At 49.2% G+C, this 26,839-nt stretch overlaps 1 protein-coding gene across 1 annotated transcript in view; it reads right to left on the bottom strand.

The window, feature by feature from the left end:
• The window catches only part of magi2a (membrane associated guanylate kinase, WW and PDZ domain containing 2a), a 124,118-nt gene that overhangs the window by 8,748 nt on the left and 88,531 nt on the right, over positions 1-26,839 (bottom strand). Inside the window, exons 7-20 of the mRNA XM_067254066.1 lie at positions 26,423-26,480; positions 24,659-24,780; positions 22,639-22,821; positions 19,393-20,064; positions 11,378-11,409; positions 8,077-8,278; positions 5,610-5,651; positions 5,362-5,453; positions 4,798-4,990; positions 3,277-3,540; positions 2,505-2,690; positions 1,749-1,989; positions 566-797; positions 175-318 (exon numbers count right to left, since the gene is read on the bottom strand). Coding sequence (XP_067110167.1) covers positions 175-318; positions 566-797; positions 1,749-1,989; positions 2,505-2,690; positions 3,277-3,540; positions 4,798-4,990; positions 5,362-5,453; positions 5,610-5,651; positions 8,077-8,278; positions 11,378-11,409; positions 19,393-20,064; positions 22,639-22,821; positions 24,659-24,780; positions 26,423-26,480 — 2,663 coding nt within the window. The remainder of the gene's footprint in view (positions 1-174; positions 319-565; positions 798-1,748; positions 1,990-2,504; positions 2,691-3,276; positions 3,541-4,797; positions 4,991-5,361; positions 5,454-5,609; positions 5,652-8,076; positions 8,279-11,377; positions 11,410-19,392; positions 20,065-22,638; positions 22,822-24,658; positions 24,781-26,422; positions 26,481-26,839) is intronic.

A 26,839-nucleotide genomic window follows, 5' to 3' on the forward strand; every position in this document is an offset into this window, starting at 1 on the left:
TTACGTGACGCAGATTAGTTTCATACAGGGCTTAAAATTATAATTGCAATCTGAGATAATCATCTGACTATTACAGTGAGAATCCCCAAATGATTTCAATGAGTTTGGGAACTAGCTGAGTGCACTGAGAAAAAGTGAAAGATCATAAACAGGATGTGACATCATCAGACTTACTCTCATTCGCCCGTTGCGGATGGCAGGACCGTCTTCCGCCAATCGCAGGACAAAAAGGTCCATCTTGTACTCCCGCCCCCCACGGATGCTGAAGCCAAAGCCCTTCATGCTCTTCTCCAGCTCCACAGTGAAAAAGTCAAAGTCCTGATGCAGTCAGACAACAAGGAGTACAAAACCATGGGGAGGCTAAACATGTTAGCAGCCATGAGATCATTGTTGGTCTTACAAAAACGTACAACAGGTCCAAGCAAGAGATATTCATCTCAAAATGGCAGTACCTCTACCTACAGACATGAACTATAGCCTTCATTTTGAGCACACAAACATGTACAACTTGGTATATGGGATCATCCCCAATCCTGGGTTAGTATTTAGTAGGAATGGGATGTACCTGTAGTTGTATCTGTGGCTGTCTGTAGTCAGGCATGGGAAACTGCCTGGGGTCTGTGGACAGCTGTCTGTAGTCCATCAGAGGGGGGTGTCTGTAGTCCAGTGTGGGCGGCTGGCGGTAGTCCGCTACCGGTGGGTGTCTGTAATCCACCGGAGGCTGTCGGTAGTCGGTAAACGGAGGCTGCCGAATGTCTGGTTTCACATCCTGTCTGGCTTTGACCTCTGATCTGTAACTGTCAAACCAGTTGGAGTGAAGACAGTTGTCTGAGGGAAACAGTTCAGCTTTCCCACTAAGTTGTCAGAGTTTCACATGGAAACGTCCCCTGAGAGGAGGGAGGGGGATTCAGGGGACGGTGAAGGTGACCCTAAATAAAAGGCTGATCGGTGCCAATCTCGCTCGCCTGTCATTAATAGATTGGTTGTTCCAGTCTCACTGCCTTTGTACAGGGTCCCAGTAGTAGATACTCGCCACATGAAATGTTGATGGAAAACAAGTCCTTCATAGAGTGTCAATTCATACAGCATGACTGAGTACTAAGATATTTAGAATTTCTGTAAAGCAGGAAAAAAGGCAAATGACACCGCACATTTTGGGGCCCCTGCAGAGCTCACTAAAATATTAATTCTACGTCTATAAAGAAGCTATTTACTTAAATTATTCAGCGGCCCATAAGAGTAAAGTGATGTTATACAACAACCAACGAAGACACAGCTAGGAGAGAGGGAGAAAGAAGAAACTGCATAGAAGGAGTAAGAGAGTCAGAGGAGGAGGAAGAGAGAGGAAGACAGAGAAAGACAGAAAGAAAGAGAGAAATACTGGAGAGAAAGATAAAAGTGGCAGAGAGAAAGAGAGAGACGGAGCGAGAGGTAGAGAAAGGAAAAGCAAATAGGGAATCAGAGAGACAATGACTCACTCACCTGTAATCTCAGAGGAACAGTGCTCTGGCCCAGAGATAGAGAGCTAGTCTATAAAAAGACTTCACGGTATCAGAGACTGCCAGACAAACTAAGCTCTGAAGCTAACAGACAGACCCATACATAAAGCTGCCTACATCTGGATAAACTACAAACATTGCTCATCATCTGCCAACTTTTTCATGAAACTAAACTTTGGGATGCAAAGCATATTAGTAAATTGTAAATCATACAACTATTGTACAAAGAGGAGAGTCGATATTCTTTACCTGCTGTCGTGGGTGTAGATTTGGGGCGGGGGAGCCACAGGCTGGGTGCTGGCAGGGCTCTGGTGGGTCATGGGACTGGGCTGGGTGACCATGGGGCTGGGCTGGCTGGCTGGCTGGCTGGCCTCGGTCACAGCTGGGCTGGGCTGGGAGACTCCGGGGCTGGGCTGGGTCTGGGGGCTATGCTGCTGGGTCAAGGGGCTCTGCTTCTCTGAGTTGGGGGCCGAGGGAGTGCTACTAAGGTCTGAGACACACACAGAGGAACAGGAAGTCACACACAGAGGAACAGGAAGTCACACACAGAGGTACAGGAAGTCACACAGAGAGAGGAGTATTAGATTAAAACATGCACACATAAACACACACACACAAACACACACACACACCTATACAAACCATGGTAAAAGCTAGACTAGAAAACACTTGCTCCCTCTCCAAGTATTGTACAAGCACTCCATGTAGCAAGAACTCACACAGTGATCAAAATGCCATTACATAAGTAACCTGGCAGCCACAAACATTAGAGGCGAGATCTCCATAGCCTGATCAGACATGGTCCTCTCAAATACACATCCAGCACTAATTAATGGAAATATACCCTCATAAGAGAACATACATCCTAATCCTCCCCCTCACCCCAACAGCATGTGTGTGACACCCTCACAACACTGTCCGAATCTCTACGATCTCTGTTAATCGGAGACTCAGTCGGGGCTAATCTCCACGGCTCTGCTGGTGTTTGGCGTGTTCCCGTCTCACCTTCCTGTGGGATGATCTTCAGAGTGACGCTGAGGCCCGCGTCCTTGATCAGCTTGACGATGTCGGCGTGCGGCATGTTGACGATGGACTGGCTGTTGACGGCCAGGATGCGGTCGCCCACCTTCAGCTTAGCGCAGCGGTCCGCTGGACTGCCCTCGATGATGCGTCCGATCTTGTGCGGCACGGCTGGGAGTTTGACGCAGACACACACACACAGTCAAACACACACACAGGTTACCGTGTGTCTGAGATCGGACGGAGCCGACTGGCTGCTCTTCCTTTTCCTCTCGATCCGCCTCTCCCCATCCCTCTCGCTCTCCCTGCCCGTCCTGGGGCTGACGTAAGCGGGGGAGCTTTTCGCAGGAGCACGAGAGAGTCAAAGGCACGCCACAGACCTCCTAACATCTGACTGACTAACATAAGAGCCCATTTATAATTGAGATCGAGTCGTGTTAAGGAGAGAGAGTCGATACATTTTTCATTAAGTCCTGACCTCTTCCTCCGGCCAATCCTAGACAAATCGTTCTCTCTCATCCCCACTTACAGCTATCAAAAGGAAGCTGTGGAGCTGCGCTTCACGCATGGCCCAACAGGATTCATGCCTGGACACCGCTCTCCTACTGTGCTACGTGAGAAGAAGGAAGAGGCCCACAATGCAGGATAACCCCAACAACCTCCCCTAAACGAAAAGCAGGGAAGGGAGAGAGGGGAGGCGGACAGGTTGCTGAGGGATGGATGGATGAAGGGAGAGGAGGAGGGGGGAAGCACTCACCGACAGCGGATGGAGCCTCGGGCCTGTTGAGCGAGCTGATGATTACAAATCCGAACCCCTCGCTCTCCTTGCGGTGGATGATGACGTCACTGGGCTGCGCGTTGGGCGCCGCGCTGCCCTCCGAGGGGGCGTTGCCGGTGCTGGCGTTGGGAGGGGCAAGGCCAGCGTTGTTGGGGTAGGTCCCCGAGGTGAAGTCGCTGCGAGGGGAGCTGTGCTGGGTGGAGATGGAGCCGGGGCTGCGGCCGTTCTCGGGACAGCTCTCACCTGCAGGGGGCGATGGAGAGATGAGGAGGCGCCACTGCAGCACAACTGTTATCAATGGACAAAGACTGGCCCTGTCTTCCTGGAAGGACGAGGGTCTCTCAATGCTCTTCTACTGCTGAGGAGTTCCCATGGGCAAGTAGCTGACACTCACAGATACAAATAAGTAATGACTCAAAACCCGTAGCAGTTGAAAGGCGACATTGCGGTCGGGTCGAAAACACAGCCCACGCCGACACTAAGTGCTCGAGTTAGTGATAATGAAAAAATCTACGCAAACAAAGATGCACGTTAAGGGTTAGAGAGAACAAACGTGTTATGTTCTTGCTTAACTTGTCTCTGTGTGTGATCAAGGTTAAAAGCCGACAAGGAGAGCGGGAGAGAGAGAGGGAGAGACAGAGGAGAGAGAGGGAGGAAGGCAGAGTCTGACACCTCACAGAGTCTTCCCAGGAATCAAACGGCGTGGATAAAAGGCGGGGGCCACAGACGATGGGATGAGTCAGACAGCGCCCGCCTTTCATGCCAGGATGAGGCGGGAGGGAGGGAAGGAAGGAGGGAGGCAGGGAGAAGAGATGGAGGGAAGATAGGGGGGATAGGGAGAGGGAGGAGAGATAGAGGTAGGATAGGAGGGAGGGAGTGAGGGAGGAGAGGAGGGATGAGGGGAGGGAGGATGGGAGGACAGGAGGGATAGAGGTTAAAAGGAGAGATGATGGGAGGGAGGAGAGATAGAAGAGAGATAGAAGAGACATAGAAGAAAGATAGAGGAGAGGAGGGATGATGGGAAGAAAGAAGGGTATCGAGGTAAGGAGAAGACGAGGGATGATGGGAAGGAAGAGAAGCACTTTGGGGGCTCTGCTCCTCACAGGCAGACAAGCCACAAGCTGGGATGAGGGCTCTGAAAGAGAAGTATGTCTGTGTGTAAAGTGTTTGTGTGTATTGAATGTGCATGTGTGTGTAGTATGTGTGTGCTGAATCCTTCCGTCCTCAAACCACAGGACAGTCGCACAGTCTACAAGCAGACAGAAGCAGGAGAGAGGAAGGATTGGAGGAAGGAGAGAGAACAAGGGATGGATATAGAAAATAGGCTAATGAGAAAATAAGGGGAACTTGGAGTGGAGAAAAAGATAACAGTGCACAACTAAATACCCCTACATATTCAACTGTCTCTGTACCAGAGAATGCTAGACTACTGAGTAACTGTCATGCACACTCGCATATACACACACACACACACACACACACGCACACACACACACTTACCTGGCGCCTGTAGTCTCCTCCGGATGGTGAGGTTGACCTGGCCGTTGCGGGCTGCTCCGTGCATCAGGTCGATGACGTAGCGATGAGCCTTCCCTGCCACAGGGATGCCGTCGACGAAGATCAGCTCGTCTCCCGGCCGCAGGCGACCATCGCGGTCCGCTGGACTCTTCTCGATGATCGCCCCAATCAGGATCTGAAAGCCAGAGGGGCTCAAAAGTTAACAGGGTTGAGAGGTCAAAACCCTGGATTTAGTGTTTGATGCCGTGTGTTAGGGTGCCATAGGAACATGTGAGAGAGGTATTATTCTGTTAATGTACAAAAGAACTTCATGCAGATGATGTGTGTGTGTGCTGTGCGCTGAACACAGTGGTTGTTAATAGTCGTGTGGCGGAGCGTTTGCTTCCTCGGCAGACGGTGTCTCACACAGATCTGCCAGGGATGTCATTCTCTCAGTCAGGCAAGGTAAGAGGGGGGTTAGGTGTTTGTGTAGTGGGTTAGAGAAGTAGAAATGACAGGGTTCCACGCCCATCCCATACGAGCCTTCTCACGCGTGTCCGGACTCACAGGCTGCCCTGCCTCATCCCCCCCCAGGATACGGAAGCCAAAACCGGACTTTTGCCTGCGCAGGTGGACCTCCACTTCCTGGTACTCAGCACCTGGGGGGGACGGACCATGACACATACACACATTACTCTTACATGATGCACTCTCTGCTGTTTTCTACTCTGTTCCCTTCTGTTGTGTTTCTGGTTTTCAATACTATGCTGAAAGGTTAAATCCATGAAAGGTTCTCCATTGGAGGCTGCCCTTACCTGGGCCGTCCCCTGGGAAGGGAGTCCGTGGTTGGCCAGGTTCTGGATAGGGGGAAGGGATTGAGGAAACACCCTTAAACAATAATAATAGTAAACCTAGCACACACACACACACACTTCCACGTGCATAAGCACACACATACACACCTCCAAGTGCATAAGCACACACACAGAAACACACATACTTACAGTAAAGACTGTGTCAGGATTGTGAGCTAGATAAAACCCTCGCCTCAGCAGTATGTCTAAGCGGAGTTCTCACATCATCCATTATCAGGGCCAGAAGTGCTTACCGGGTGTAATAGACCCATCTTTTTATTTACAGTACGCAGGGGGTAACAGACACTCATCTGCAATCAAAGAGGTTCACTGATTCACTGAAAACCCATGATTTGTAGCATAGTGATAATCATTAGCCAGTAAAACCTTCCTATTAAAGGATTAAATAGACTGGAACAGTGTCTGTATAGTAAATGAGGAATAGGTTTTATTTGGAGCTATTGTAACCACTAGGAGGAATGTCCCTTGGGGCTCAGAGATAAGAGAAAATAAAACACAAAACGTTACATGCATTAAAGGATGACTGACAATTTTTTTTACCACAGAACCCATACAGCCTTTCAGTTAATTTTTGATTTGATTAATTATTCAGGAGAAATTCCTTAAACTCTCAAATATGTTGCTTCGTCATCCAGCTCTCTCACATGCAATGAATCTTGGAGGTTTTATATCAGTTTAACTGGGCGACTATTCAATCTGGGCTACATCCTATATCTGCGTTGAGAAGGTTCCGGAGACTGATCAGAGTTCATCAAGGTCACCAGCCGACCAAATAAAGTGGGTAGAGTCGAGCATAGCCTTCCTCACACTGTCTACCCCTCCTGAACCCAGGAACCCTGAGTGGTCTGGTTGAGTGGACGATTAGCCGCTGAACGAGGGTATGGTGTCAACATGAAATGCAACACTGAACACAGAGATCCAGAGAGAGAGAGAAAGAGAAAGAGAGTCTGGGTGAGAGAAGGAGAGAGAAAGAGAGAGAGAGAGAGAGAGAGAGAGAGAGAGAGAGAGAGAGAGAGAGAGAGAGAGAGGAAAAGCGAGTGAGGGAGAGAAGGAGAAAGACCGTGAAAGGGAAAGAGACTGAGGGAGAGAGATCGAGTAAGAGAGAGAGAGGGAGAAAGGAAGAGAGGGAGAGAGAGAAGGAAAAAGGAAGAGAGGGAGAGAGAGAAGGAAAAAGGAAGAGAGGGAGAGAGAGAGGGAGGGAGAGAGAAAAAGCAAGAGCAGAGAGAGAGAGATGAAAAGAGAGAGAGAGGCTTTGATAGGGATCTTTCCTGACAGCCCTGTCCTCTTTGATAAAGGTTGCCTTACATAATTGCAGTGCACACATCTCCTAACCTCCTGTGTGAGTCCTCAGTATACACCAGGCCCACTGACAGAGACCCTACCAGAGCCAGGCAGAGCGAGGGCCGTCAGCCTGTGAACCAGCGACACCACCTCCATGTCAAACCCAAACCATCTACCCCCTAGCAGGGACTACAGCAGCAGTGACACTGTCCCGCTGAGTTAACGCCACATCTGAGTCATACATCACCTTCTACACTCAACAAGCTGTCTGAACGTTTTAAAGGTATCCTCACACACCTGCTCGAGGACCACATGACCTTCGGTAATAAACGTGAGTACGTTGTATTTTTCGATCAGCCAAACCTTTCAGTTCCAATGGCCCAGATTTAGCTACTCAAACGAGAACTCTCCTCAAGGTAAATGTTTCAGTACAGTACTGTATAGCAGGATGGGTCTAGGTCCAAGAAACTGTTAACATGTCTGGACACGTCCATATATCACAGTGTAAGTGCTACAGTCAGACGTGCCACATAGGCCATGATACAATAACACCAACACATTACAACTGCCTCAGAGGCTGGTATCCTACAATAACTGAGATATTTATGAATTGATTCTACATTTCTCATGACTACATTTATGAGGAGTGTTAGCTGGCGTGACATCACTGGCGAGCAGAGATCCCTTTAGCCACTCCAGATCCTCTTCTCTGCTAGGAGATTGGGCCCACGTTCAAAGATATTGACACAGATTTATCTGTGATATCCTCTTAAACCATCCTCATACAACATAATATTCTGATAAACAGATGGAAGTACGGATGTAATCAGCTGCTCTGCTACGCGTCCCACAACATCTCCTAGGATGTTTAACAAGGCGGAGAGTAGCAATTGTTATTGTGGCTGTTTGTGGCTCGTTGTGATTTAGGAGAAATGTTTCTATGTAGAAGAGATTTAAATGGTGTGCATGCTAGTGTGAGGATTGTGTGTGCATGCTTTAGTGTGTGCGCTGGTGTGTCTTTGGTGTGTGTTTGTATCTTCATCGCTGCACCTGTGTAGAGGAAACACACCTTTTGTCCCCCAGACACCCAGCCGGGGAAATAGTAGTGTTGTGGTACAGTACTTACGCCTACTCTCATAGATAGCCCTGGACTTCTCATAGAGGTCATAGGGGTCGGGCTTGGGCAGGCCGAAGGCCTCGGCTGAGTCTGGCACTGAGGCCCTGTGCAGGTGGTGGTTTGGGAAGGGGGCGCTGAGGGGGACAACAGGGGCAGACAGGCTGGTCTGGGGACTGCCCTGGCCCTGCTGGATGTCCCACTGCTCCAGCACCTGCAAACACATCATCATGGTTCAGTCACCGTCACCCTGCCCTCCCCAGCCCTGGTCCGCCCAGCCCTAACCTACCCCACCCTGCCCCAGCATAGCCTACCCTACCCTCCTACTCCCCAACAAGGAAAGAGGACACTGGAGGGTGGTATCTCAGTCCTGATACCTTAGTGCTGGAGAGTACCCACAGGAGAGAGGGGACAGGGGTTAGGGAGTTATTAGAGGCCACAGCACTTGCCATCTCTTGTTGGCCTAATATGAGTGCACTGTGCGGCTAAACCAGAACGCCGGCTTAATTAAAAACAAAAACAAAGATGAAGGAGAGAGAAATAAAGAAGAAAACTGAAAGCAAGATGCCAGGGCTTATTAGAGCAGGTCTGGGCAGCTGAGCACACCAATTATGCAACACAAGCACAACACCTCTGGGCTTCTGCAGGGTGAGGTGGAGGGAGGGAGGAGAGAGGGAGGATGGGAGGGAGGGACGGATGGATGGATGGAGGAAGGAGGGTAAGGGAGGGAGGGATGGAACGAGGAAGGGGAGGGAGGATTGGGGGGAGAGGGATGGATGGATGGAGGACAGATGGAAGGAGAAGGGATGGGATGCAGAGAGGGATGGAGGTAGGAGGGGGATGAATGGATGGATGGGAGTGAGGGAGGGAGGGAGGGAGAGAGTTTGAGGAAACAGATTTGAGATGTCTCAGCCATTGGCCCAGGGTTTCTCTGACAGGAACTTTAGTGGATGCTTGAGGGACATGGCCAGAGGAAGACCTCAATCAAACAACACTCAGAGCTCTCCTCCAGTCTTTCAGATGAGCCTGCGTGTTCTAAGAATAGAGGATTCACACACAGAGTTTCTCTGTGTGTGTGTGTGTGTGCCTGTTTGTGTTTAATCTTTTTGAGGGCTTCTTGATAAAACACAGTTTTGTCCTCAGTGACATTGTGAAAGAGCCAAACTAGCGTCAAAAGAGACTGAATTAGACTGAGACCACAAGCCACTAGCTCCTTTAGTTAATTCATTTACTCTTGTATACAAGCCGTGGACTCATCTGGGTCGGCATCAAACCTAACAATTCATAAAGCATCCTTCTGTCAGTGTTTTTGAGAACTGGAGAAGGGCCACAGGCAGTTTTGAAGACACCAGGGCTTTCTCGTTAAGTCAAAATGTCAGCCTTCGTGCACAGCCAATGAGAGTGTTGCCTGGCTCAGACCACAGTGTTGAGCTGACAGAGAAGATGGCCGTCTGAAGGGATGAGTGGCAGTGTAAATGACACGGCCATTAGAGCAGCTGCTCTCCACCCACCACCCGGACAGCTGAACCCTCGGAAATCAAGAAGGCTTTCAAGAGATGCCCCGCATATGTTTAAGCAACCGGGCAGATGTTTCCACAGAGAGAACGGCGATACAGATGAAAGGGAGGCCATGTATTAAAGTCTTCGCTCTGATTCTTTTTTGCTTCAAATCTGCTGCTGATCTGAGAAAATGTCTGGCCATGAAGTTTGATTGATGGAGACCTGGCTAACTGTAGGACCAAACTAAGGCACTGTCATACACTATTCCTTCTCTAACTGTTTCTCCCTCTCCTTTTCTCTCTCTCCCATTTCGCCCAATTGCTGCCAAGCCCCAGGGTCCAGTGAAGGTTTAATTAGGTGTCATTACTTTCAGGAACAACTCCGTTGCTGCAAAGATAAAACATATTTGAATAGAAGAGAGTTGAAAACTGTCGTGATAACTCAGTAAGTTGACAGACATTTTATGAGGCCTTAGTTGACCGAGTTCATATCTGTAGAGACATATTTTTTTAACTTTTGGGACAGAAAGAGAGAGCGAGAGAGAGAGAGAGAGAGGAAATAAAGAAAGAGGGAAGCTCCACCAGCCATGTTGCTGACTATTCTCTGGAAGGGCAAAGTCCCCATTTATTAGCTAGACTGTGATATCTTGCATCCAGGGAACGGGGAGAATGAACAATGAAGGAGAATCCATGAGAGAGAGGAAAGAGTTACTGGGGACTGAGACCCCACAGAGGCTGTGTGCTGTGAGAGCCTGAGGGAGTGTGTTATGATCTGGCTCTGAAGGAGTAAGTATGAGATGGCGTTCGGTGGTGGTCCGAGGGGGCCGAAAGATGCATTGGCATGGAATAAGAGTCATACATCAGACACCCAGTCACACACACACATGTACACATACACACACACATGCACAAACATACACATTATGCACACTCGCAAACACACTCACTCAGGTGGATAGTGTTTACTAAATCTTGTGAGTAAGTGGGTTCTGTGTGCTCGTATGAGACCTCTGTGTGACTAGAGACCACCTCCCCAACATCTTAACCTCTCATTCAGGGACTTCGCCTTTAGGGGCGATAACCACCTCCACAGACTAGAAGACACCCTTCTGACAGGCTTGCCATTAGAAGCTTAAGCATTCAAGGGAAAACAGTACTAAAATGTAGGTTATTAAGAGAAGCAACATTGAGAAACATGAAAGGATGAATAAATGAGTTGGTATTTCTTAGTATGTCTGGCAAAAACTCTTCTCTCACTCCCTCTCCACTGACTATTTATCAAATATGGAGGAGCTGAGAGAAGGATGGTGCCATTCCACTGGTCATAGATATAGGATTACTAGAACCACATTGGTTAAGCGCAGTTATGCTGCCGTTCTTGTAGACAACTGTAAACTGTCACTGACAGTCTATTGGATCAAGGTCAGTCTGGTTTGCGGTGCGACGGCTCTAGTAATTCTTCATCTACGAATGGGAAGCTTGACCATTTCCTGATCATGTGACTGAGAGGAATGGGTCAAAAGTCAATGTTGGCTTAAAAATGCAACATAATTGGCATGGCACAAAACATAACCCTTATAGTTAATGGAGGAGAGGGAGGGAAGGGGGGTTAAGGGGAGTAGAGCAGTCAATCTTGCACGCTGGAACAGCAGTTGAGCAAGTTTTACAATAATAAAACAAGAGTTATAGTCATACAGAGAAGCTCGGACACATACGCACACTGCAGCCACTGGCAACTAAATGAGGTGTTAGATTAAGATGGTTAAAGAAGACCAGAGAGGGGAGAGCTGAGGATTAGAACGACTGCATGTTACCTGTTTAGGGGTCTTCCAGGGAGAATAGTGACCTGCAATGGTGAGAAAACAACAAAGGTTTAGGCCCAGAGAGCTGCTGCCGCCCGTAGTGCAGAAATGAGATGTTTACAAGAATGTTCCGGAGCTGAGTCAAGAGGGGAAGGTAGATGGGGAAAGCTCAGAGTAGAAGCAGAGAGAAGACTACAATTTAGTGTGTAGTTGGAGGGTAAACGCAGAGAAGGGAGCAACATGACATCTCAAAAGTTCAAACTAAGGACAGCTTTTGTAGTGCTAGTTCATCGTAAATCGGCAAGACTACACTAAAGTGGGGTCCTTGACACAAACAGGTAAAAACATGTAAATATTTTGGTCCAACAGTATTATGTTACCTACAGAGGTGAAACGTTTAAGACATTCTCTCCAGTGTATTGGATACATTAGTTTTGGTCTTTACTTGCCGATGTACTCCAATACTCAGGGGTGCGGGATGAATGAATGGTGGGGTTCTCAGCGGTTTGATGGTAGGACTGTATACCCACATACCCCTGGGATATGTATCCATTTCTACAGTAAATATTTCAAACACTTTTTACACTGTATCAAACTAGCAACACCCACTATGGCAAGACCAGAGGCACTTCTTAAATCTGCAGAGCGTGTGTGCGTGTGCCTGTGTGTGTGTGTGTGTGATGACTTGGCCTGCGGGTATCTTTAGTGTATCGTCTGTGGGAGAGAGAACAGGTCCTGTGTGTTTTTCTCCAGGACTACAATGGTAGGGAGGCGTTTCCGGTTAGAACGTGTCTCGGAAAGCCTGTCTCTAAATGTTATCCAGTCTACAATGGAGTATGCATTCCCTGTAACCTTTTTCAAATCCTTGATCACCATTTTACGACCTTTCAAAAAAGCCCAAATAACACATTTCACTGAAGCTGCATCCTTCCTCTCCAGTGGCATTCTACCAGCACAGCAAACATAATGGGATGAGTGGAGTATTCAAACATACTGCAAGAGTGAAAAGCAAAGCAGACAAATTTCTATGTGTCTGACATCAAAAGCACACACCATAGTACCATTCACCCAAACTATTTACATAATGCGTCACACACAAACACAAACAACATCCTGTGTCCTCCTGATGCAATTCAGGCTCTTCCTGTCCTTCAAGTGTTGACATAGACACCCCCCTGGAAGAATGAGTGTATGCAAATTGCTGGGATTGAATTGACGGGTGACTGCACATGTTAAGTGTGCCAGGGTTTTCAACTCTGTAAGGCAATCACGAAGTAATTGCGGACTCCATTGCACATGGTAAAAGAAAGAAAATGAAAAAACCAAAATGAAAAAAAAACGAGGTAGAGACCAGTAGGAAAAGGAATGTTTTTAAATGATTCAATCTTTTTTCGTGACTCATCACCCAAAGTGAGGCTTTTTCGTAGAATCCTAGCTCATGGAACAGAAGGTGTTTTAGAGACGTGGAAATAACGACAGCTTGTCATACTTCTCAGCCTTGGACTTCCTAATGAATCCACGTGGCTGTTCCATCAGTGGTGCACAAAAGAAGGAGATGATAGAATATAGATTATACATGTTCACAGACTCAAACGAGAGAAGAAGAAAGAGAGAGAGAGAACAGCCTTCTGGTCAAAACATTCTACAAAGATCAATGAGCACTTTTTCTGCTGAAAACCAACCAGGCCTAATTGAAAGAGAGACCCTTATAAGTCCAAAAGGAACGCAGTTTTGTTTTTTGTTTTTTACAGTAGAGCAGCATCAGGGCAACAATGTGCACTACTGACTGAGGTAACGCTGGAGATAAATCCATCTAGAGAAGGAGGGCAAAGACAGAGAGAAAGAGATAGTGAGAGAGAGACACAGAGAAAGGGAGAGACAAGGAGAGAAAGAGCGGTGTGACCAAGGACAGGCTATTTTCTCAGTCTCTCTGTCTTGTCACTGGAACTGGTGTGTGGAAAGTGTGGAGCTGTCCATTGTACTGAAATTCCTATACTGAAGCTAACATGTTTCCAGCACCAGTCAGTTCAGCTACACATAATGTACTACTGAGACTGAGCCTGGTTCACCGAGTATCTAGGTCACACACAGTATCATACACAGTATAGATGACAGCTTATAACACTGATAATGAGGCTAGATCATGACACCTGTGACCAGATCTGCCACTGAAGCAACCTGGCTAACATCCTGTAATGTAATACAAACCCCAGCAGGTCTGTGTTTGTCAGGATCGTGTCACAACCACCTTTGTAACATATCCACAAGATTGAAAGAATATAGCCTTTTTTTTCCTATTAAATTTGTAATTTAATAGGAAGAACATTCTTATTCTTATTATTCCTCAAGTTCCCTTCCTGAACAGAGGTGTGATTGGCTCATTCAAGACAGGAAGTGAAGGACATTGCATGGGGTTTTGGTTCTACAGGAAGTCAATTATGTTCTGACTCCTCTGACTGAGGCTGGGCTGTGGTTCCCATGGCAACCCCTGGTTTTTAAAGCTTTTGCCCTGATCCCTAATGCATCTCAGCAAGGTGGGGGCCATGGATAGAACTCCTGGAGGGCTGAACTGCATCTAACTATGTATAACAAGTTGACTTTAAACTAATGTAAATGTAGTGAATGAGTGTCGTATAGGGGCTGGGAATTATGTCATTCCTCTATATACATTAAGTGCAGTTTAAATCCATCTAATATCATTACTGCCTAATGGCTCTTTTAGCTGCCACTGTGACACTCTTTGTGTGACTGATTCAGACTACAAAGTATGTAGACATCCTGTAATGAAAGACACAAACTACATTTTATACAAGTCTACATACACAAGCATACACAAGCACACACACACACACACACACACACACACACACACACACACACACACACACACACACACACACACACACACACACACACACACACACACACACCTGCACACACACGCTCTGCCTAAGAGCACTAAAATATCACACCACCAGCCTAACTGCTGGCCATTTCATTATTGAAATGAGATTTGGATAACACAATGATTTAATGGAGGTGCTCAAATCTTTCATCACTTGAATACGCAGCCCACGACGACAGGAGGCTGCTTTGTACAACATCAGGTACATGAAAGTGATTACAATGGCTACTGATTCCATGTCCTTTTCGTGTGAGAGCTTAGCATCCCAGCAGGCCTCCATGCTGAGGGGCACTCGTCCGCCACGGGGGGGTCTGTGGCGAGATAAGGCAGCGTCACAGCAAAACAACCCCGATTCATCCCTCCTGTCTGAACCGGACAAGGTCTCTCATCATCCGTGTTAAAAGGGAGAGGGTCAATGTGCTAATCCAGGTTAACCATCTCCAGTCGTCTCTCCCTCCATCCATCCAGCGCTCCCAGCCCCACTGTGGCCCACTGGCTTGATTTAACCATTTCCTCCCCAGCTGTTGGGGACACAACCTGTCTGTTTACCCACAATCCCCCTGGCCATCTCTCAATCAGGTCTAAACTGATTGGCTATCGATCCCTGGAGGTTGCCGCGGACCTGGTGCTGGCTTGGCTTGGGCCCTCTCGGTGCATGCTGGGTAAAGAGCTGTGAACATGGCTGTCTGCTCAGTGCTCCGCTTGGCAGACTGCCTGATTCAGCTCCTCTCTTACTCCGAGCCAATGAATCACTGTCTGAGCTGGCCCCGGTGCGGTACAATTCCTGGGCTGCTGTGGCGGGGTCCATTGATTCAAACACCTTTCCTCTCCTTTTTCTCTGCTGGGTACAGATAGTCATCATTGGTGGGGTCTTGAAACAAGTCCAAATCTTGAAGACTATTAAGAGGACTCAGGACAGAGTTTGCTGACTCAACTGTAATAAGCAGAGTAGGAGATAGAGATGCATCCACAGCCAGCTATCTGTCTTTGTTGTATATGTGTGTACATGTGTATGTTTTATGCAGTTTGTATATGCAAGTATGCACAGGAAGCCTCCACTAAGCATCAGGGTGAAGGTGTGTGAGCGAGCTGCACGCTACGCTGGCTGCTGCTAAATGGTATATCTCTAGGTGAAACCGAGCTGAAATCCTTCGATGCTAATTAGGCACTGCTGGTCTGGCTATGGAGGTGGCGACATGATGCAGGAAGCTAATGGTGTAGATAGCCTCTAATGAGGATGTCTGCCGCGAAAACGTGCTAATTATCACTGATGGGAGGCCGAGCAGGCCGTTTGTTTGGCGTAACAGGCTAGAAGTCTGCCGTTTGTCTCAGGGCTGGCTAAATATCATAACTTTATAAGGAGTGTGGTGGTTTCTAAGTGATGGTGGGTAATTGACTGGATGTTCTGACGCTAAGTGGCTCCATCTTTGGTCCATGGAGAGGAGTTTAACTCTGTGCCGCCCCCTCTCTGATACACCAAGCACTGGGTATGTATACAGTCAGAGATACATGGAGACAGACTGGCACACACAGGGGCACACACATGTAGCCCACACACACATATTCCCGCCATTAAAAGATGTATTGTTGTTACCGCAAACCATTGAACAGATTCCTTTTTAAATCATTCAGACTAGACAGCATTTAAAAACAGACACTGGAGTGCAACTCTCGACACAAAACACGCAACTTCCATGGAAACCTCTCGTCAACATGGAGCAGGCAACCGGTGCCATGACAACCGGGAAGCAGGAGGGAGAACAAAAGCATGTGTGGATGCTGGATGGTGAAAGAGGAGAGGCAGAAAATCATGAACTCACCACAATCTGTCTCCATCAGCACACTCATACTGTCCATCACAATGGCTCTCAGTGATGAGGCTGCTCCCTCAACCTAACCGACGCCTCCGGCCAGCTCTGACACCCTCCGCGCAGCCTCGCTGGTCATGTACAATGTCCTCCTCCTGTCTGGAGAGACGTTACCCTGGCAACGCCGGGTTTAAAACAACCGGGGCTGCACTGCAAGGGGTTTCTGACGGGTGAGTGGGTGTCCGGGAGGGATGTAAATACACGAGTCAAGCCTTGGTAAGGCTGCTTTCATGGAGCGGTGCTGCGCTTCCGGAAAAGAAGCCTTCTTTCTGTTACCGCCGTCGATTCCTGCAATATGTGGGTCTGCTGTATCCAAGTACGGGGACAGTACCGTTATTTAACTGTACTGATGGTGGTCAGTGGTGGATTATTTAACTGGTCTGTGAGAGCTTCACCGGTCACAAAGCAGGGGGTGTTATTGCGCTACGTGACCAGTAGATGGCCACGGAGTGAGTGCTTGGTGAGGGGGCGGTGAGGTGGTGGAGCGGAGGCGTCTGTCTGGAGAGCTCTGATGGTTATTAGAGGAGACGCGTGGCAACGCTACCCACACCACCATCTGGGCGGCATCATTCCTGAGACGCTGGTGCACGCTAACACGCTAGCGCACTCCGATGGAGGCCGAGCGCCTCACACGCGCGCGTGGCGGGAATGAGTCAATCTGCCTGGGGCACTGTGGATGGTGAGGCGTGCCGGAGTGAGGGCTGGTGACATGTGCGCTCACCTTGCGTTGAGTCACTCAGAGAGTGTAGCCGACAGCAGCAGAGGGCACTTGGACTGAGACAAAGCTCTTTTAATTAGGATGTATGGCCAGTGTCCAGTTCCCTGACAGTGGAGCCAAATTGGGCCGCATTAGGAGCTGGAACATCATTTCAATGGAACGGTGACAGTTTTATTAGAGTGTGTAATGGCCTAGCTAAACGCAGCCAGTGCGCCTCCCTGATTGGTTTCTTGGAGGGGCCATCTCTTCAGCTCAATCCCTGGGGTCGAGATTGTGGGGGGATCGAACGATGTAACCCCCCCCCCTCAAAGCATGGTGGGGCGGAAGGCGGGGGGGAGGAGGGAGGGAGGGAAGGTGAGGTGGAGGGAAAGTGAGGGGGAGGGAAGGTGAGGGGGAATGAAGGTGAGGGGGAGGGAAGGTGAGGGGGAGCAAAAAGCACACTGGTAAAGCCCAACTTTTCTCCAGGTCTGGAAAAGCATCAGGGGCAAAACGCCACATTCCTAAAGTCAGTGTGGTGGGGATGTGCGGGGGGCAGGCTGGTGGGGTTGTTAAGCTAGCATCAGCACCCTCAGACATCCCCCCCCCCCCCCCTCCTCTGTGCAGTCAGCCATTTGAAGAGCAGGCTGGGCAGGGTCATGTGTTTCGACCTCCCCCCCCCCCTCTTTCTGCCAAGCAAACAGATGCGGCATTCCGCCCCTGCTTCCTCGGGATCTGAGCGTGGCACGGCTAAACGGCGTCCCCGGTTCAAAGTAATGAGAGTGAATATAAATCAGTGTGCCTCTCCATGGGCCAGTAGGCAGCATTTATATGTGAGCACCTCGGTATGACCTTCTGGCTCCTCCTCCTCCTCTTCCTCCTCCTCTTCTCCCCCTCCTCCTCCTCCACTTCCTCCCCCCACTTCCTCCCCGCTCCTCCTCCTTCTCCAGCTCCTTCAGAGAGCACAGACGGCGAGTGCTCAGAACACAGTGAGGTGCCTGCACAGATGGGAGTCTCTCCCTTTGAGTATGCCTTTGAGTTTGTGTGTGTGCATGTGAATAGGTGCACGTGCCAGCGAGTGTGTGTGAGTAGGTGTGTGTGTGACTGGGAGTGTCAGCGTATGTGAGTGTGTGTGCACCTCCTCAGCACCTCACTATTAGGAGTAACAGTAACTAACGGATCCTTCTGCTCGTGAGCAGAGGGCTGTGGACCCTGTGCGTGGTTAAATCAAACCAGCAGTATGAGGCGGAACAATAAATACAACAACTCCATTGACCTTTCTCTCTAGCTAAAATGGATTTATTACATTCATCTGTTAATTACGACTTTCTGTTCTATCACCAGTGGCCAGTCTAAGCTACAGAGCTGAGCTCAAATACTGTTATTCCTCATTCTGATTCTTCTGGTACGCTTGAGTTAGCTTGCGCTACATAATGGCTGACAGAGTAGTACTGAAAGTGCAAATTCTCTCCAAAAGTATGCTGGAATCAAGCACACCTAAACAAATCGAACAAAAACAAATCATTGCGCAATGGGATAACACAATGTCGACCTCAGTTCCCAGCTCAAAGGAAGACAAATCACATGTAGTGTCTCTGAGTTCAACAGTCAGGGCCGGTCTAATTACTGAGCCATAGACGTTATAGTGATTCCTCCACACTTCATTAGGACGGCTGGCATTAAGGAAAGGCTTAAGATCACAGCTGACTCACACACTCCTCATGTCCTGTCATTACCTTAACAACCCTCAGAGAAGAAGAAAGCTCACTTCCTGTTCCTCCCAGAGAACAGCCATAGTGACGTAACAATGACAGTAAGGATATTTTTAAAAAGGACATGGAAAATTTAACGTGTAGATGTAACATATAACATCCCTTTTGGAACAACCACTCCAGAGACATGAAATAAAATCGAATACTATGTGTTGGTGGACTCATGTAACTCAAGGATCTGAACAAAAGGATAAACCACACACCGGAAAGAAGAATACAATAAAAAATCATGTCAACGTCATCATAGTCTATTTCTGTTGTCTCTCAAAGACCCTCTTACATTTTGCTGTCGTCAAAGAAAGGCCAGTTGCGCAGATGAAACGAGGAAAGAACCTTGACAATGACTCAGTGCTTTACCCAGTGAGTACACAGCAGGCCATTTCAATCAATGAATCTTTGTTGAGAGGCCAAATAGCACTACTAAGTATGCACAGCACTCATTCCTCTCGTTAAACTGAATGTATACATACTTTTTAATCCTAGTTAGAGAGCTGAAGTACTGTATGGCTGCATGTGAGAGAAGCTGTATGGTTGACTCCTTCTAGAAAACCTGTATGATAGGGTTCTGTGGTCTTCGGACCAAGGACACATACAGACAGACAGGACTAAACAAACTCACCTTGAGAGAAAGAGAGAGATAGAGAGACAGGTATGTGTGTGGGGGTTAGCATTACACAGCCAGAAACCAAGTGCAGGTAAGACAGACAGAGACAGGAAGCAGGAGCCTTACAGAGAAGGAGAGCCAACGGTTGACTTCCCCCCCCGTCCCCGCCCCCCGTCCTCCTTACCTCCTCCGCCCCTCTGCACCACCAGGCAGGTCTCGGCGCCCACGGCACACTCCTTCAGCAGCTCCACCACCTGGGTGTGCGTGAGGCCATGCACTCCCTGCTGGTTGATCTCCACGATCAGGTCGCCCTCGCACAGGCCCGGGCAGCCCTGGGGCTCCAGCACCTGCTTCACCCTCTGGCCCGTGGAGCTGTCGGCGATGGTGAACCCGAACCCCTCTGCCCCCTTCACCATGGTCAGGCTCAGCAGTTCCGCCTGCGTCGCCCCCGACGACGCCATGGAAACGCTGTCCTCGTGCGCGGCGGCGGGCTGGAGCGAGCCGTCCAGGTGGGTGTCGCCCGGGTGGGGGTGCGGGTGGAGCTGCTGCTGCTGGGCCACGCCCATCGGGTCGCCGCCGTGCTCCTGGACGAAGCGTGCCGTCCGGGAGATGTAGTCCATGTAGCTGTCGTAGTTGCTGCGGCCGTTGACCATCAGGGGGCGCTGTTCTATGAGGCCCAGGGGGGAGATGATGGCGCTGTTGATCCCGGGGTCCTCGGGGTCGTAGGGCAACGGGTACCCGCGGCACAGGACCAACGTGACGCTCTGCCCGATGGGCACTGACTGGAAGAGCTTGACCACGTCGGCATGAGTGGTGCCCAGGACGCATACGTCGTTGATGTACACGATGACATCACCTGAGAGAGAGGGAGACGCTCGATGAGACTGGACGGGAAAAGAGCGACAGAGATATGACCCCCCCCCCCAAAAAAGCGACCTAGGAACGGAAATATCCTCCGTTATTGTCCAATGTTAGCTAGCAGTTTTAGCACCAGCACTTCACGTCAGACAATAGATCACAGTCACTGCTAGCGAGTGAAAATGGCGCTGAATAATAAAAAAGATTCCTCTCTTCCTACAAGCTATTTAGATAACAAAGCCCACAGCTTTCAAATGAACCCTCCCAATACAATAACTCTCTCTTTTTGTCTCTGTCTATCTCTCTCTGTCTGTCTTTCCCTCAGTGTTTCTAGTTGTGATAGCTCCCTCATGCTGTGGTCTATTGAATATGGTCGTATGTGCTCCACTGTGAGAGATACACAACCTCTATTCACCAAGATGTCGATGAAGTTAGAACACAAGGTGGGATCCACATTCAATAGAAGTCTCTCTAAATGCATGGGCCAGGTTGATAATGACATGTCATTATTTTTCAATTATAGACATCATTATCATGCTAATTACAGAGAGACAGAGAGAGAGAGACAGAGAGAGAGGGAGAGAGAGAGAAGGGGAAGAAAAGAGGGATAGAGATAGACTGGGTCTATGAAAGAGGGATGAGTGTTAACACAGATTGCCTCTTAGTCATTTTACTAACTGAGAGCCATGACTATCAGCCACCTTGGCTCCAGTTGAGAAGACAGGGTCAGTAAACACGGGCAAAATCCATTTAGACACTGGACGATTTCCCTGATCGACTGATCACATGGAATTGAACCGTGCCCTGCAGGTGACCCCGGCTTGATCTGAGGCAGGTGTGGGAGGAGAGTACGTCCAAGAGATGAGTTAAGATATCAAGGTCATTTTCTCCCTGTCTGGACCAAGTCAGCTTGGCCCTGTTGTGTGACCAGTGAACGCTCGCCGATTGTCGATGCTCCACTGGTGTTGACACAAGCACACCGTCCTGGAAGCAACCTGACAAGTGGGACTTTTTAATTAATCTGGATAAACGCCAATGACATTTGCCTTGAGCCGGTGTGTCAAAATCAATACGTTCACACGCGTTCCGGGAAAACAAACGGTACCTTGTGATCTCACATTCCCCTCGCCGTGGCCTAGGAAACGTGTGGCGTCTCTGTGGGGGAGGGGCTAGCATGACATGGCAGAGTCTAACCTCACAAACACACGCCAGCTAGAATGGGCAAACACACACTCCAGCTACCCCATTAACCTTTATGCAGCAATGTCCAGGATGGTTGTACATACAATCACCTCCACTATAAAACCCATGCTCCAGGACCAAGGACAGGGCCTCCAACTCCACCGTCAGCTGATCATGGGCGATATGACAGATTCATCATCCTCTAACGCTGGTTCATGACTATGGACACGACAGGAGGGTTCCTAAACCTTGCCAAGAACACGCCAGACCATCTGAGCTGTAAAGAGAACCAGCAGGGTGTGTGTGTGTGTGATGTGTGTGTGGGAGTACGAGAGAGAGAGAGATAGTGAGAGCAGTTGTGTCCATATGTGTGGATGTGAAGGACAGAGAGGCCATCTGGAACTGTGGCATGTGCTCTCATAGAGAAAGGGTTCGGGTCTGTTGTTGACAGAATGACAAGCACTCCCCCGGAACACACTGCTGTTAACCTGTGCGCCCGCCATCTTCCAGAACCCGCCACAGCTGAACAGCGTCGTGGAAACGCACCCCGCAGGGAGCCGGCTTCCGACTTCAAGTAAAGTGTTTGAGTGAATTCAAAACACAGACAAAAGTGTGGCCAAGATGCAGCAATTTAAGCATTCGAGGAAGACAAGAGGTGAGAAGGATGGATGCAGAGAGAGGAGACGCAAAGAGAAGATGTTCTGTAACGTGAGGAGAGTAGAGACAATCACACTGCCGCATAGCCAGATGAACAAGTGACATTGTACCTGGCCCAGTCCAACCCAGTGTGATGTCCAAATACATTAGAAGAGAACAAATCCATGCAGAGAGGATTGACAGGCTTGCCAGTCTCAACCCCCTGCTGACCTTCAGTGCAGCTGCCTGGTCTCTGTGTGTGTGTGTGTGTGTGTGTGTGTAAGTGACGTTACAGTGCTGCAGTCCCCCCCCTGTGTGCTTCTGCCCAGGAGTTATGGTGCTCATAAAGTCCCCATAGTGATTAATGGAAGAACACAGCCCCACAGATGGCACACACACATGCACACACACAACCACATCTATGCAGAGTCCATAACAGACACACAAGCAAATGTGTGACCTTGGCAAGAGGTATTCACACATACACATACACATACAGACACACAGACAGACAGGTAGACTATCCTGCTGGGTCACCACTGCAGATGGACACTAGCCCATTGTTCAACACGCACACATACACACACAAACACACACACACACACACTCACATAGGTAGAGACTTTCCTGCTGGCTCACTACAAGCCCATTGTTTGTAATCTCCCACTGTGACACAGACTGGGAGCAGAGCGCTAGTGCACACGCTCCCCTACAAATGCGAAACACCGCCACACTGACACACTTGTGTGCGTACCTGTGGCCATCTTGCCGTCGGCTGCAGCAGGGCCGTCGGGTATGACGCTCTTCACCTGCAGGAACTCATCGGGCTCGTCCCCGCCGATGATGGTGAAGCCGAAGCCCATGTTGCTCTTCTGGAGCGCTGTGGACAGGAAGCTGCCCTTCAGCTGGGTGGCGTCCCGTGTGAACAGGGGCTTCTCTGCGGGGGGGGGGAAGAAGACACCGACCAGCACACACACACACGTACACGCAGAAAGAAGAAGCAAAATGCACACCGTCAGCAATAACACACACACTGGATGGCTACTCAATGTTTTCAAGCTCTCTCAAGAGTCAAATGCACTTAAATGCCAATGCGGGGCCATCTTATCTTCCGGTGGAAGGGCATGAGGCAAGGCACTGCTGTGGTTGGGGGGGCTGGGAGGAGGGGGGGGGGGGGGGGCACATTGACACAGGGAAAGGGGCAGGGCCATGGTACGGACAGTGTCCAACAGTGGAGAGCAGCCTGACAGATGCAGGTGGGTTTCTTTGCTCTAGCTCGAGGTGTCACTGCCAAAACCTCCACCCCCTGCCTGCCTCCGGCCATTTACATTTTCATCAGTTAAACTCGTCCTATGCCAGGTGTTTTGGTTGCTGTAAACACACTCTGAGCCAGAGCAAAACAAGGTGCAGAGACATGGACTGAGTTCGGCATCCGTTTTTAGCAGTCCCTGGCTTACTTCCGCCTCTCACAGGTTGAGGAAAAGCAGGTGCGGAATTATTTCGGAACATTCCGGAATGACATGCGTGGTGAGCGCTCTGGATCCAGCTGTAGATGCTAGGGAGATGGGGGTAAACAGGCCAGGAAGTGAATCTGTGGGAATCACAGAGGGAGGGAAGCTCAAATCTCAGCCAACAAGCGCTGCCATGATCTAATGAACCTTCTCCTTCTTCTACCATGCAGAAACAACTCTGATCTCGTGGGTTCATATCCTCTGTAACCAGGCTGTCAACAGTCCAGGACTGATTACCCATCTCATTCTAGTGTTTATTCACAATACTGTCTGTTGATATGAAGGGCAGGAAATAGTGTATCCAGCCCCAGGCATGTTGGGTCTCTTGCAGGGGGGAGGGGGGGGGGGGGTGACTGGGTCTGTCGCTGCATGCTGAAGAGAGGAGCACAGGCAGCCAGAAGACAACAACAAGCCTCCTCTCCCCTGGCCTACTTACTGAGAGAGAGCCACAGGGGGAGAGCCAGGCTACAGACAGGCTGCCGCTCACACACACAGGCTGAGGCGTGAAGCGGCCGGTGATGGGGGCAGCGCGCAACCCTCCGGCCCACCAGGGGGCGCCGTAGCGGGGAGACGGCGGCGGCGGACGTACCGTGCAGGCCGAAAACCGCGGCCCTGCGGCCCGCCGCCGGGGACCGTGATAGGTCGCTGAGGCTCTGGCAGCGCTCAGGGGCGGGGCCTATGTGGGCCAGGGAGGGTCTGGGGAGGGTGGCAGAGGGAGTGGCGTCCTCCACTGGCATAGGGGGGAGAGGGCAGGGGGAGGGTGGGTGGGATGGGAGGAGAGAGAGCCTCACTGCACAGGAAGTGTAACCACAGAGACAAGCTGTCACCGACTGGGCGATAGCTCCGTTTCTAGGGAAACAAACGGCCTGCACTCCACTCATCAAGGCAGTTTTAGCATGGAGAGCCTCTCAGTGTACGCCCTGGCGCGGGCAGAGCTGTGTGCTCAAGGTCAGGGACAGTGTTAGGTGCGCACAAGCTCAGTGAAAGCTCACAGTGATACAGAGGGCCTCGCAATCGAATTCAATACAAATATTCATAAAAAAACACTCAAGATCCCGTTTCCAATGATGCAGACTGACATCCCCCACCCCCCCCAGAAAAGGTTAACACGTACAAATCTAGAAAAATCTGCGAGAAAGGAAAACAGAACAACCTGTCTCATCCAGTGTCTTCGCTGTGGGGTCTAAAACCAGGTAAGCATCCAGCCACACAGCATTCTCTCCTGTCGGAGTGGGATGCAGGTGGAGAGACGGAGGGTCTTACCTCTGTAGATGGTGGGCAGGGGCAGCGAGGACAGGCCCTGGCTTTGCATCTGCTGCTGCTGCTGGACCCTTCGCTTGGCCTCCAGAACCGGGTTCTCAAACTGGGTCCTCCGGTTTATATGGCTGAGGCAGCACACGGGACAAGAGGACAAGATAAAGGAGGAGGATTCCCAGGGCTAGCCTACGCCCCCCCCTCCTCACAACTCTGTGAAGAGTCCTAGAAGCTCGACGCTATGATTCATTCAACAGTCTGCGTCTCTGTTATGTAACAGAGACGCAAGATGGTTTCAGAAAGTAAAAAATGAACAAATGCCCAATTAAGTCTCTCTCCTCTGAAACTCACCCAATACTGTAATCAGCTTGATGAATCATTAGCGGTGTGGTTTCCTGAGCGCTCGCTCACGTATAAAAGAGATCTCTCATCCAAAAGACTTTTCCTTAAACATCTTACGTCAGTGTTAATTTGGTGTGACTCTGGGTGCAAGTCCATAATTATAAATACTGTAATTTGCAAGTGTGACATGAAATAATTAGTCATCATTTAGATATCCCCTTAGTGGGAGACTAAGAATGTGTCTCAGCTCACAGACACGCCTGCTACACACACACATGCACACACGTACATACTGTTAAATGACTCATGTGTTAGAGTGCGTGTTAGAGTATACAAGATAATCATCGGGTTTGGCGTCTTCCGAGGACAATCTCACAGTGACATGCGTAGGGTTCTATGGCCAAACCTTCAAAACAAGATAATTACGCTCACGAATTACCTAAAGAATGTATAAAAATCCCTCCATAAAAGCTAAGATGTAGCTGGAGAGCAGCTAACACCAACTCCAAGTGTAAAAGAAATGATCCAAAGTAAAAGTAACCTCAGCATGTCATTACAATAGTGTCAACCGCAAATATAGAAATCTGATGTTCAAAGAAAATCACAGGCAGATGAACTAACCAATCAGCTAAGATTCATGTCTGTCAACAACGCTCACATTTGCTGTCGCTATCTCACAGCTCCCTGTTAATTTGTTTTGATATTGTTTAGCACATACACATTCAGCACAGAGACAAACTAAGGATTAGTACCAACATCAGAAAACCTTTAACTTCATTGGTCAAATAGGAAGAAAGTAAACAAGCTAATGGCTGACTCATTTCAGTTCTCAACTGCGTAACATCTGTTTACATGTTGACCCACAAAAGCTCACCGTGGAACATTCTGCTCCAGGACTCTTTAAGAAAGGGTGTAAATGCCACAAAAGCATCTATCCTCGGCTTATTACCAACATTTCAGTCTCAACGGACAGATACTATACTTTATGTACGGCCCATGGTTTTCCTAGGTACAGAAGAGTGCGGTAAAACACCCTTCCTAGAAGGGCTAAAAATAGATCCCCGTTCTCCCTGGAGAGGAGCAGAGCAGAGTGCGTCCAGCCAGAGAAATGACACCTCAGAATAGGAAGGGTACATTTAGTTCAGCACGGAGGGAGGAGACACCTTCGACTCTGCAGCCCATAACACACACAAACACACGCGCGCACACACACAAACATAAAGACACACAAACCCATACTGTACACAAGCCACACGCAAACACACAGACACACACGCACAAACACTCACACACACACACATTAACCAGCCACAAAGACTGAGCAGCTGCAACGACCACAGATGTAGTTCACGTCTAATGAATGGAGAGGGTGGAGAGGTTTCTGTAGGGAAATCAAAACAAACATCAGATATTAAAGAGCTTCCAACTTACTCTACATAGTAGCTGCCATAGATTGGGTCATCGATTTTCTCCCAGCCGTACGGGAGCTCTGAAAGAAACAACAACAGATGTATTGTATTACTCAAGGGACTGAATTACCATGGTTGGCATATTGACAGGCCAACAAAATCTCCCCTCTCTGCATTTGATTACAGCATCATCGCATAGTCGATCATCCGTAAGTAGCGGATGTCATCGTAACAAAGAGGCTGAACCTGTATCTGAACACAGTCGATGAACACTGTGGCGTTCCTAAACGCTCTGCAGGGTTAAGCTCTGGGGCTAAATGCATACTGTAACAAAGATACGATGAGCAAACACCTCGTTCTCCAAGCAAGACCTGAAATGAACACCTCTAACGTATAAATAAATTGGCAGCTTTCAAGGTGGCCAAATGCTCGGGTAATT

The sequence above is a fragment of the Osmerus mordax genome, chromosome 17, assembly GCF_038355195.1.
Source record: "Osmerus mordax isolate fOsmMor3 chromosome 17, fOsmMor3.pri, whole genome shotgun sequence".
Lineage (NCBI taxonomy): Eukaryota > Metazoa > Chordata > Actinopteri > Osmeriformes > Osmeridae > Osmerus > Osmerus mordax.